Source organism: Podarcis tiliguerta, assembly GCF_965153285.1.
Source record: "Podarcis tiliguerta genome assembly, chromosome: 4".
Lineage (NCBI taxonomy): Eukaryota > Metazoa > Chordata > Lepidosauria > Squamata > Lacertidae > Podarcis > Podarcis tiliguerta.
In genome coordinates this window covers 81,391,927-81,404,323 of record NC_139537.1, presented here as the reverse complement: position 1 = coordinate 81,404,323, position 12,397 = coordinate 81,391,927, and the positions used below count along the sequence as shown (strand labels likewise).

The following is a 12,397-nucleotide window of genomic DNA, read 5'->3' as shown; positions in this document are numbered from 1 at the left end:
CTAAGTGTGTAGGCTGGATGATATGGAAGGAAGCACTCCCTCAGGTCCCCAGCCATGTAAATTTATGCCAGAGCTTTGAATCTTGCGTGGCAATTGCCAGGAGTTTCCGAACAGTCTTCAAAACCAGTCCCTTATACAATGCATAGCAGTAGTCTAATATGGAAGTTTAGCAGAGCATGGATAACTGAGCCAGATTCTCCATTTCAGATCGGAAGGAGCTTCAGCTGGTGGAAGATGCTCTGTGCCACTAATACACATTGGGTATCCAGGGACAAAGCTGTAGCACTCCTAAACCGCAAACCTGATCCTTTTGTGGGGAGAGGAATCCCATCCAGAACAGGCTGAACTCCACTTCTGTAGAGGGATAAACTACCCACCAATGGTACCTTTGTCTTGTCTGGATTAAACATTCATCTTGTGGGCATTTTCTGCTCATTTATATAAGTTTACACCCCTTAGCAAGTATTTGGTTGGTAGAATGCCAAATTCAGAGATGAGTTCTGGGGCAGGGAAGCAGGAAGCACTGAAGTAATCAAGTCTTCAGCCCCTGATAAATAACAGCAGAACCAGAAAACTTTTTGCAGAATTAAGCACAAGGAATACAAATCAGAAGAGAAACAAACAGAGGCTATTACATTCCAAGTTACACATGACATGTTACAGCTGTTACTGAACAGGGTTTAAAACACCAAGTTATTGTGTTAACTCACTGTCAGAATTTAAGAAGTGAAAAGCTTTTGCTTACCATCTGACATGCTTTTTAAAATATGAAGGAAACACATCAGTAGACTTCTGATTTCAGCTTGATCAAGCTTGTCACATCGAACTACAGAACTTCCCAAAGGGCAAATCTGTTGGTTCTGAAAAATACAGGAATACAGTCGGACAAGAGGCTCATCTTAATGCATTAAGGCACAAACACAGCATCTCAAAACTGAGAGGACAAAGGTGGAACACTCCTAATCATAAACCAGATCTTTTTGTGAGGAGAGGAACACATACATGTTGATAGTGTAAGTTGCTAAGACACACCAGCATATAGATCGATCTAAATTTGTACATTGAACCCAGATCCAATTCCCTATTTGTACACATTCCATGGTTACCTCTCTCAAGCCTTCAATTTGTAAACAAGAAAAACTACTTAAGGGTAAGAGTTAAAGTAAATGCATATCTTCTTTAGGGCAAGTGGTCAGTATCTAAAGGTGTATGATACAGTCATGCTTCAATATGTGATTTGTATGTGGAAATGCCAAACCATAAAGCAATTACTTTTGAGCCTCAAACTACAATAGCAAAAGTATTACACTGCAAACAGGCACAAACAGCTTAAACTAATGTGGAATTAGAGAAGACTATGAGCAAGGAATGAAGTGTCATGGTATAACTTTGAACAATAAAAAGAGCCAACACAAATAATGCATCATCATAACTGCCAAAAATGGAATAGAAACTATATGGAAGTTTCAGAATATTTGGTAGGCATGCATGATCATCTGACACACAGGAAACAGGAATATCACACAAAAGCCAAAGACAATTTGACAGTAAATGCTTAAACTTGCATTAATTAATTAAATAAGCCTTACAGATGTTTCAGGCCTCTGTTTGCCTGCATGCCTTCCCCCAGGCATACTAATTTTGAGATAAAAATATACAATTACATATGCAGAGTAGTCTTTCAATCCTATTAAGATCAACTCAGGTTTTCTGACTTCCATTCCTGAGTTGTAAAGACTTTCTGCAATATTTGTTGCTGCAGGAAAGCTCTACACCCATCACTGTAGCCCCAAAAGGTAACTTGCTTTGAAATCAATCAGCCCAAATAAAATATTATCAGCCAGGAGAAAAGCTTAGACGTAAGTCAGGTAGGATAAGTACCATCATGAAATGTATAATGAAATAGCAACTATGTCAAGGAAGAAACAAGTATAACTTGAACATATGATATTCAAAAAGGCTACACCAAGTTTTAAAATTTCAGTACTACTGTCAATTGCTTCACACTGCAAATCAAGCCATTACCGTGAAGAAGAAAAATAATTAATGACAATTTTGCCATTTAGTAGAAGCAGCCTTACAGTGTACAGATCATTAACAAATCTGATGGTGTGGTTTTTTACATTTCAGTATGCCATGATACTTTCAAATAATTAAGATACTGTTTCCTCTTCAGTAGAAGCTTCTTCAATGCTCAGGGCAAAATTGGCAACAAGCTGCACTCAGAAACTTAACCAAATAAACCACACAAAAATGAATACTTCTTGTAATGGAGGAGATACAACAGCATGGAAATCTCTCTCTGGTAAAGATGGAACTGTCAATAGTGAAAAATCCACTGTAACGCGCTTTTTCTTTGATGAATAGTAGTGTTCTCGTTCCTCTCCACTAGCAAATAATGTATGAGCAGAATGCCTTCTGAGAAGTTTCTCCCTCTGCCACAAGGCGGCATGTCAGGGTCAAGAAGAAAACATTAAACCATGGTGTGACTGCCACAAGATCCAACCTCAAAACGTTAGAAATATGACAGGTAAAAGGCAAATGCAACTGAACGTGAGAGGCTAAATACGCTTAATTATTAAAACTCTTTCACTGAAAGCAACCATGTGGATTTATACCAGTGAACTAAGACAAGTAGGGCTGTATCCAATGGTAAGGTAAAGGTAAAGGTACCCCTGCCCTTATGGGCCAGTCTTGCCAGACTCTAGGGTTGTGTGCTCATCTCACTCTATAGGCCGGGAGCCAGCGCTGTCCGCAGACACTTCCGGGTCACATGGCCAGCGTGACAAGCTGCATCTGGCGAGCCAGCACAGCACACGGAACGCCGTTTAGCTTCCCGCTGGTACGCGGTCCCTATTTATCTACTTGCACCCGGAGGTGCTTTCAAACTGCTAGGTTGGCAGGCGCTGGGACCAAACCACGGGAGCGTACCCCACCGTGGGGATTCGAACCGCCGACCATGTGATTGGCAAGTCCTAGGCGCTGAGGCTTTAACCCACAGCGCCACCCGCGTCCCTCGTATCCAATGGTAGTCACACTCTAACCAGACCCATTGATATTAATGAACCTAAGTTATCCCCCTTAATTTTAAGAGCTTTACACTGAGTATGGCTACTATTGGAGACAGCCCTTGGTGAATTAAGAGTGTCCTTCAAAGAATGGTACTACATTTTCTAAAACTATTAATTTATTGTAAATTTTCCTGCATTCATGCAGTCTAAAAATAGCCAAAATAAGTTGGTTTTATATATACACATATAACATATTTATTGAGACAGTGGCATGGTTTTCTCTAGAAATTAATGTTCACCCAATAGGGGCCTCCCCTTACAGCTAGACACATTTTATTTAATGTAGAATAAGAGAAGAAATAGAAATGGCTACTCATTTTCCCTCAGCAGAGTAAGTTATACAGTAGTAGCAAAAAAGCAAGATTAGAGTGTGTAGAAGCTTCACTTACAGACACAAATATATAAAAGTACCCTTACCTTGTCAAGGGAATTGCTCTTTTCATTATGTCTTTCTGGGAGACTGTTTCCTGAATCTGTACTTATAAGAGAACCTCTTGAGTCTGCATTTCTTACACAATTAACATTTGGAGTCGAAGAGGTATATGGGGATGCTGAATAATAAGATGGTAGAAAAGGGATACATTAGAGGCTCTGCTAGTGTGAGATTCAACCTGCATTCAACTGCCCCTCTTTTATTCAAATAACCCTTCCAGTATCTATATGCTAGGTAAATGCCAGAAACCTGGCTTGTAAAGGGATTGCCAGCTGGGTGCATGTTTCAGGTGACAGAATTCAACATCTGGATTTATCAATAGGAGATATCTGAATGCGAAGAAATACAGACTTACAGTATTTTTCCATGTATAAGACTAGGTTTTTCCCCTTAAAAATAATGTCAAAAATTAGGGGGAGTTTTATACGCAGATACATCGTCCCCCATTTTCTTAAATCTGAGTCCCCCAAAATAGGGAGTATCTTATACATGGGGGCGTCTTATAGATGGAAAAATACGGTATTTAGTTAAAGGATATACATATACATATATATGACTTCATTATTTTATATCCCATTCAAGAAACTAATGAGTACCCAATTTTTTCCTTATAACCAACTGAAAGTAGATTTGGCTGAGAGAGTTTCATGGGAACAAGCTCTGTAACTGTGTGGAAATTTGATTTTTTAAAGTAATATAAGGGCTTAAAGGGACGTGAAGTTAGAAATAGAACACAGAAATGGAAAGAAGGAGAAACCGTAATGTAAAGGATGAAAAAGTATATGGGAAAGTTATCAAAATTAGATAGAAAATTAATTTAAAAACCTAACTGAAAAGAGAGATTAGCGAGAGCAGGAAAATGAACTGCTCTGTCAGGCAGGAGAGAAAAAACTGACGAGCGACCACACCTGCCTCCCAGAGTTCTTTGCTCTCCTGCCTCCATCACATGACAAGATAATACCCAAGCCATTTACGGCATCAACAACAGACTCAAATTTTGAACCCATGTCTCAGTGACCTAAGTTCAAACACCACCCACTATGCCACATCAACATTACATCCCTCAAAAGATCATTTTCACCAATAAAAGATCTACATGTAAAGTATCTAATTTCATTTCTTAGAAGAATTAAAATAAGTGTAAAAAATATTTTTAAATGGTTACCAATGCCTGATATAGCACCAAACACGTCCTTGTGGAGGTTGCTATCAAGGGTATTCACAGATTTTTGAGGAGTCATCAGTGGATTTGCAGCTGGTAAGCTAAGGGATTCATCTTTTGTACTCTGTTAAAAAAGAAATAATTTCACTTCCTTTGATATGCCTAAAAGTGGTATATTTTTACACTAGAGTTTTTTCAAGCTTTAAAGTTTCAGAAATAAAAATATCTACTCACACTGCTGGAAGCATTAATAGGGAAAGGTGAAATATCCTTGACATCAATTCGATGGGCATTTTCTATCAGCACCCCAAAGGTTGGCAAATACAACGTAGCTATTCTCGCTTGATGGCTCTGTACCAAAACATTTTTGTTCTCATTATTCAATGGGAATATACACACACTCACATTTCAGATATTCACTGTTGTGAAGCTAGAGTTATAACTTGATTTTTGGTTCTTGCACATTTAAAAGGAACAGATGTTGGCTGTTCCTTTTAAATGTGCAAGCCCTCAAACATATCCTTTCTGCAGTCAGGTGGGAGTCACAAGTTTACTGAATCCGAATTTGCTAATCATGATGTTAGCAATTAAGAAAAAGCTCAACAAGTATGGCAAGGTGAGAATTAATAATATATTTTATAGTGCGAGAAGCATATTTTGCCAGGTGAGCAAGTCTATCTTTGCCCAATGAGTCACTCTTGCTTGAGCTGATAATACAGACAAAAGGCTCTTTGATCATCTCCCCCAGTGTTCTCGAATCTCATCTCTGCATACAAAGAAAAATAGTTTTGGTGCATAGACAGGCTCCCCCTATTCAGAGAAGTGCAGTAAGCTTAGAATCCTGTATTGCTTATGATCTCTGCATCTACTATTAAAGCATGAGTAGAGGAGCCCTGGGATTAGACTGACTTTATTTGTGAAACTTCAGGTATTTTGTAACATACGCAGGCTTGCTTAGTGAAGTTCATAGAAGGAAATATTTTCACCCCCTCCTGCCTCTTGCAGCTACCTATAACCTCCACAAGGCCTCTCCAGAGAGGTAGTGCCTCCTCCTGAACAATGTGGGGACAGAGCATGGAGGCCTGTTGGGAGAAGGATGGGAAGGTGAGATTTCATTTCATGAACTTCAATTTATCTGTGAATTGCAGCCTAATATAGGATTCCCAATAGTCCCATATACCCACATTGTTCAGGAGAGCACCTCAACCTCCTACACAGAGGATTCTCATGGGGCACAGGCGGTTACAATAAGGAAGAAGGGATATAAAACATTTATTCAGTTCACTTCCTTAAATTAACTTTTCTTAGGACCCAAGTCACAAAAACTTCTGCACTTAATCTGACTAAAAAAGCTTCTGAAAATACACTTACCCTGGAAACATATCTGTCATCCAAAGAATGCTTTATCATCAAATTCTTCAAAACACTGATTGCAATTTGACGGATGTCTCTGAACTCTTGCAGTGCATTTCCCACCTCCCTCAGCAGCAGTCCTACCAAGAAGTGATGCTTGCAGAACTCATCTGATAAGGAATAGTCAAGCTGAAGGTCTGAAAGCAAACACCACAGTTAAGAAAGTGTATATTTTAATACAGAAAGATGCAATCCATTGCCGTTTGGAAGCACCACAATGTTCACTACATTCCATGTCCTCTTAGAAAAACAAAATAGTGTATCTATAGATTCTTTTGCTTTTTATAAGCAGAGCCAAGACAAAAAATGAAAATATTTAAGCAGTAATGAATTACAGGCAATTCCTAGTTTATGTACATTCTATTTGTGCACTACCATGCACACACAGTGCCAGATACCCAGAAGTGGTACCAGGAAATGGGGATCACCTGGTCAACGGAGTTGGAGGGATGGCGGAGCTTCCACAGCTGACATGAGTGGTGAAGAAGCTTCCCCACGCACGTCAGCTAGGTTGGCCAACCAAGACCTGCCATCCCTCTGGCTCCCACAAGCCAGAGGAGCAGGAGGGCTTTGTTGAGCAGCCTCAACAAGCCTCTGGCTCATGAGGAGACCCTTCCCAGAGCCCAAAGAGGATGAGATGGGAAGGCTGAGCATCTCAACAAAGCCCAGCAGCCCTTCCAGCTCACGAGGAGACCCTCCCTCTTTGGGCTCTGGAGTAGGTCTTCTCCTGCTGAGCCAGGAGGACTCGCCAGGGTGCTCTCTATTTTACATTATTTCGCATATGCGCATGGGAGCCTAAAACGGAAGCCCCGTGTAAATGGAGAGTCATTGGTACTGACAGTAATTCAGTAATTTGCTCTCTTGAGTACATGGTGGCTTACTGACTAAATATGAACTCTTGGAAAAGACCTCAGTTGGTGGTCTGCTGTGGTCCAAGTCAATCTCTTTCATGCTTTATGTGGCTACTGAGCAACACTTATGCATTTTAAATAATTTTCAGACAACCACACTTTCGCACAAATATGTTCTGCTAAAACCAAGCAAGTGTGGGTGACTACAAGCAAAAGGTCAGCTATCTGTGACAAAACTGAACATGCATTTTTTAAAAAGAAAACAACCAATGGCACACCTAGTAATTCAGTGGCACTTGTACTATCAAACTTCTTGTTTTTAATATTACTTTTTTATTTAGCCCAGGAAGCTAGCTAGCCTTCCTTTTCTTGGTTGGAAAAAAGGCAAGCACCGCCCCTAGAATGTGATGCATTGGAAACAAGATATGTCCAGGAAATACATCTAAAGAAATGTAAATAGAACGTGGAAAATGGTGGAAAAGGCCTTATTTTGCTTACGAACTATGAAACAAAAGAAAAGAAGAAAACATCCCCCATGACTCCAATTGTAGAGAGCATCTACCATCTGTGTCAGCATGTTGTAGACAACAAGAGGCTGATGAGGCAGCTTTTGGAAACCCCATAATTAATATATCCTTAAAAGGCTAGGCCTTTATATTTGTGTGCCTCACTTCTTGCATAATAATTCCATTCTGTTGGTCCAATGACACCACCAGGGTGCATATGCGTATAGAATACGTCCAGTAGGGGGAAAGACGGAACGAGTCCTTTTGAATTTTGAGAACTTGAAATTTCGCTTTAAAGGATAATTTAATATTTATGACTGCTGGAAAAAGTTAGGTATGTGATTCATTGCAAAGTACCCCATAGTCTTCATTGAAAATCAGAGTCACTCAAAAATGATTCACAACTAATCCCACCCCTACTGCTCCACAATTAGCATCAGCAAAGCTTGCTGACACAAAACAGGTTCCAAAGAGAGCATGGGCATACCCAGAGGGAATTTATTCCCTTTGAGTAGCAGGCCACATCACAAAATACTTTTGAAAACCCTTTCTGTATCAAGGATTCTGCAATGAAGTGCAGGGGAGCTGCTATTCAATACACACAAGCTTGAAGCATCCATGCAAGCACAGGACAACTGAAAGAAAATAAGTGTTTCTTGATACTCTGGCTTGTACTAACAAGATGAAAGCTCTGGGATGTTTTCAATCAATTTATAGTGACATGTTCATGCATTTTCGATTTGTTTCCAAATGAGCACGTCAAATTTATTTTAAAAGCTTTATTTTATCCATAGCAGTGTAGCATGACTCACAAATGGAATTACTGCACATTCTTCCTTTTTACACAAGTCACCATGGTTTTTAAATTAGAAAGTCAGTGTAGGATCAAACAGCACACTCCACACCTACCTATAGGAGTGTCATAGGATTCCACTGTTGGTGAAAGAAAAGCTAATTCAAAGGAAAAAAAGAAGCAAAGTAGGACAAAACCAATAAGTAACAAATAGCTTTTCTGGTTTGAGACAACACAAAGAAACAATGCTAATGAGACAGTGTGTGTGTGTGTGTGTGTTACACCAGAACTAAATTACTTACCTATCTGCTTTCACTCTATCACTTTATTATACAAACTGGTGAAAATTAGAGGAGACAGAAATAAAATCTCCGTCTCACAATTAAAGAACACAATATACATGTACACACAATATACATGTACCAAGTCACAATAGATTTCAAGATTTTTCTTACAAGACAACAATGTCAAATTAACTTTTCAAATGTGAATTTACCTTGATATCGCTGAATCCTGCCTTTTCCAAAAGGCATAGGCAGATTCAAAGGAATGTAGTGTTCATGATTACATACTACTCGGAGAAATTCAAATTTGAATTCAAAGAGGGTCTGCAAAAATATGTTGAAGTCATAAAATTGGTTGTTTAACAAAATTAGTATATTTAAATTCAATAAGCAAGCAAAAGATTTTTAATATCTGGTTTCAGTTCTTTGAAAGGATGGCTAAGAAGACCCAATAAACAAACAGCACACTGTCTGTTTTCCATACAATGTTTTCATACAAGGACACACATATTCTGATAACATGAGGGCTCATTATATTTTTTTCTAATTTTATTAGAAATATGAAATATAGCAGATCTTTTTGTTTAACCGATTTCCAGCTTACACATGGTGAAATCTTGCCTGCTTTGTGAGATAAGATGAAGATATTCTTGGAAACCAAAAAACAAGCAAGCTTTGCTTTGGAAACGTATTTAAATATTGCAACTAAGAAAAAAAAAATCACTGCCCATAAAATATATGTATCAGAATGCTACATGCATGAAGGCTGCACTTACAGGACACAAAGTTACGGACACAGACCTTTCATGGGTGTAACAAGGACACAACTTTTACTGGTTACAGCAAACTGGGTTTGGTCTAGCATGGGGACAAGGAACTATCCATAGTGCAGCCCCATCTGCAGAACTCAACCAGAAATGAGGAGCTGGCCTGAGTACAGGGCAATCTGAGTGTGGGCACATCCAGTGGGCCTCTCAGGCAAACTAGGATTCATGCCACCTGTGAGCTCTGTTTTAGGTAGAAAGCAACAGTCCAAGATCCCTTAAGGAGAGCTGCTCAGTGGCAAGTAGGGTTAAACTGCCAGGCTCTGGTCCTCAATCAACCAAATGGAAGCTCACATTAGTTCCCCGCGGAAGACCTGTCTGTGCTATGAGTCAATCAGCGCTGCAGAGCGGATCGCATCCAGGACAAGCCTTTCCCACCCACTCTGCCCACACAGGGAGCCAAATAGGGTTCTCTAGGTAAGCTGGGGACCTGGGACAAACAAACAAAAAAAACCCCAAAATGACAATGGCAACACAATTTCTTAAAACAAAGCTATTCAGTACCTTTGGATCTCCTGGAGCAAAGAAGCTGATATAGTTATTAATTTGCTTGAACACAAATCCTCTGTCCATAAAGGTGAAACATCTCTGCAAAAGCAGAAAAAGTCACAAGAGCATTCTAAAGGCATGGTAGTTAGTAAGTTATATTTTTATAGCTATTTCCAAGAAAAAATCTATAAAAACTAAACTAGCCTAAAGCAACAGTCGGATGCCAAGCATCAGATGCTTAATAAATGACTCATAAATTATATATTTCTAAATTAAATCAAAGATTTAATAATCTCATCTGAACTTCTTATTGTACACCACATTTCAAACAAGTTTTTATTGTACATAACCACTTATGATGAGAGACTATGAATTCATAGTCTTCACTATCAATCCAGGATCAAAATACCCCAGAACTGCAGGATTTTTATTTCAAAAGTGCTGACCCTTCTATCATCTCAGTACTATCTATAATTAATAGCAGAACATTCAAAACCAGCTTTAATCAAAGATTTACATTATCTATTTTCTTGACACATACTTTTCTTTCATATGCCAATTTATTGGGGGTGGGGTAGGGAGAGAGATTGCCAGCTATTGCTTTCTAAACCTGCTGTATCATGTTGACCACGAGAGAAAAGAAAAGCTTAAGAACAGTTTGAGATCTGCATGAACAATTGCTAAGACAGTGGTGGGGCACACCCAACTACCTGTCAAAATCCCTTGCTTAGGGTTCCCAAGCCTGGTGGCTGTTGGGTGCTTGGGAATACTGCACATAGGAGGTTGCTAGCCCTGTGTTCAACACTTCCCAAAGCATCAAACACAGGACAAGCAAAGTGGTTCTTTCTCCCTTCCCCATGGGGAGGTGGGGGCACAGAAGTTGGCATTTTGCAGGCATCAACATGTGCAAGAGAGGTCCCTCCCAAAGCCAATTTGCCAAAAGCTGGTTTCTTCCCCCTGCATTTTGCAGATCAGCTGAGAAAAAGCACTCCTCTCACAAACACAATGCAAGAGCTTGTAAAGTTTTGTTTCTGAGATGGCTGCTGCTTTTTAGCAAGAGTCCAATACAACCCTCCTCCTGAATGAGGAAGTAGTTTCCATGGAATCCTGTCAAACTGAACAGGATTTAACCCCTAGTCATTAACCCATGACAGCAGGGGAGTTAAAAACCCACAGCCGTGCCTTGGCTGCATGCAGCCTGTTCCCTACTGGATTTAACAATGTGCTCCCATCCACCCAGGGGCATGGTTTGGGGCAAATTGGACCTCCTGCCAGGCCAAGATTGGCTTGTGGGCCAAAGAGAAATTTTCGTAACACTTCAGGTATTGCTATGTTGACTAAGTGAAGCCTTCTTCAAGAAAGGCCAACAAAGAACCATACTCACTTTTATGAAGACAGCAAGGCTATGGTTTGCATTTTTTGAAGCTTCTGGGTTATCTTTATACTTCTGAGTAATGTGTGGCATCAACATGTTTACTACAGTTTCTACAGCGTGATGATAAGATGCTGGAAATCTCTGATTTCGTAACAACTAGGGGGGGAAATTAACCAACAGAATGTGACAAAATTATCCTTTTACCCTTACGCGGTGTTTGAGAATTGGTAGTTAAAAACTCAAACCAAGAGGAAAAGGCAAAAAAAGTTTCTGAATATCACTGGCATCTGTTTATTATTATTAACTAGACTTATATCCTGCCCTTTCTCCAGCCAATGTGGTTCTTTTCCCCCCCTCTCATTTTATCCTCTCAACAATCCTGTTAAGTATGTTAAACTAAGAGATAGTGACCAACCCAAGGTCATCCAGCGAGTATGGCATTGGACTTCTGTCTCTCTGGACTATGTCATGCACAACTATTCCATGTTGGTTCTAATAAAATGTATGCTGTTGGATTATTTAGAGCAGGAACATCTTTGATATAATTCTGTTTGATACTCCTTCATATGTTACAAAAATATAAAAATAAACTGGCCAGGCTGGCTGGGGCTGATGGGACCAGGTTGGGAGGTTGTGGAAGGCTGTACTAAAGAAATAACTAGACTTATGCATTGTTCCGTTTTCATACAGCAAAAAATTGGAAGTGCCTAGAATTAAGGGGACCTAGCCATTTACCAAGCCTCTTCAGAATATTATACGTACCTTTACTTTAGCATTTTCTAGCAGGTGCTGGGCCATTGATTTGATTAGAATTTCAAAGAAAAACCAGGAATACTATTAAAACAAAACAAAACCAACACATTATACAAGCAGTCCATTTATACCTGTAATACATAAAATGTTTATTGTTAATGGGATTATTGTTAAATGGTTTTCACTGGAATTGCTACTCTTTGTTCACTCATTTTTTAAAATAAAAAATGTAGATAACTTTGTCAAATTGTTGCAGTCCATCTTTTTCTGTCTTATCTCCTCATGCTTTTTAAAATATCTGATTTGCCACCATTTTTATCTTTTGCAACAGCATGCAGTTGCAGTACAACCAAAGTACAGTGGTACCTCAGGTTAAGTACTTAATTCGTTCCGGAGGTCCGTTCTTAACCTGAAACTGTTCTTAACCTGAAGCACCACTTTAG

General features: G+C 39.4%; 1 protein-coding gene across 30 annotated transcripts in view; it reads right to left on the bottom strand.

Annotated features, from left to right (window-relative positions):
• DOCK9 (dedicator of cytokinesis 9) overlaps positions 1–12,397 on the bottom strand; it is a 94,293-nt gene that overhangs the window by 24,421 nt on the left and 57,475 nt on the right. For 18 of the 30 annotated variants that reach the window (XM_083437560.1, XM_083437537.1, XM_083437544.1 and 15 more), the window contains exons 27-35: positions 11,964–12,035; positions 11,211–11,357; positions 9,842–9,925; positions 8,726–8,837; positions 6,038–6,216; positions 4,901–5,017; positions 4,670–4,790; positions 3,489–3,622; positions 746–860 (exon numbers count right to left, since the gene is read on the bottom strand). In XM_083437560.1, coding sequence (XP_083293686.1) covers positions 746–860; positions 3,489–3,622; positions 4,670–4,790; positions 4,901–5,017; positions 6,038–6,216; positions 8,726–8,837; positions 9,842–9,925; positions 11,211–11,357; positions 11,964–12,035 — 1,081 coding nt within the window. Of the gene's footprint in view, positions 1–745; positions 2,641–3,007; positions 3,623–4,669; positions 4,791–4,900; positions 5,018–6,037; positions 6,217–8,345; positions 8,388–8,725; positions 8,838–9,841; positions 9,926–11,210; positions 11,358–11,963; positions 12,036–12,397 lie in introns of those variants that run through there. The other 12 variants (XM_083437546.1, XM_083437562.1, XM_083437535.1 and 9 more) reach the window with 3 other exon arrangements.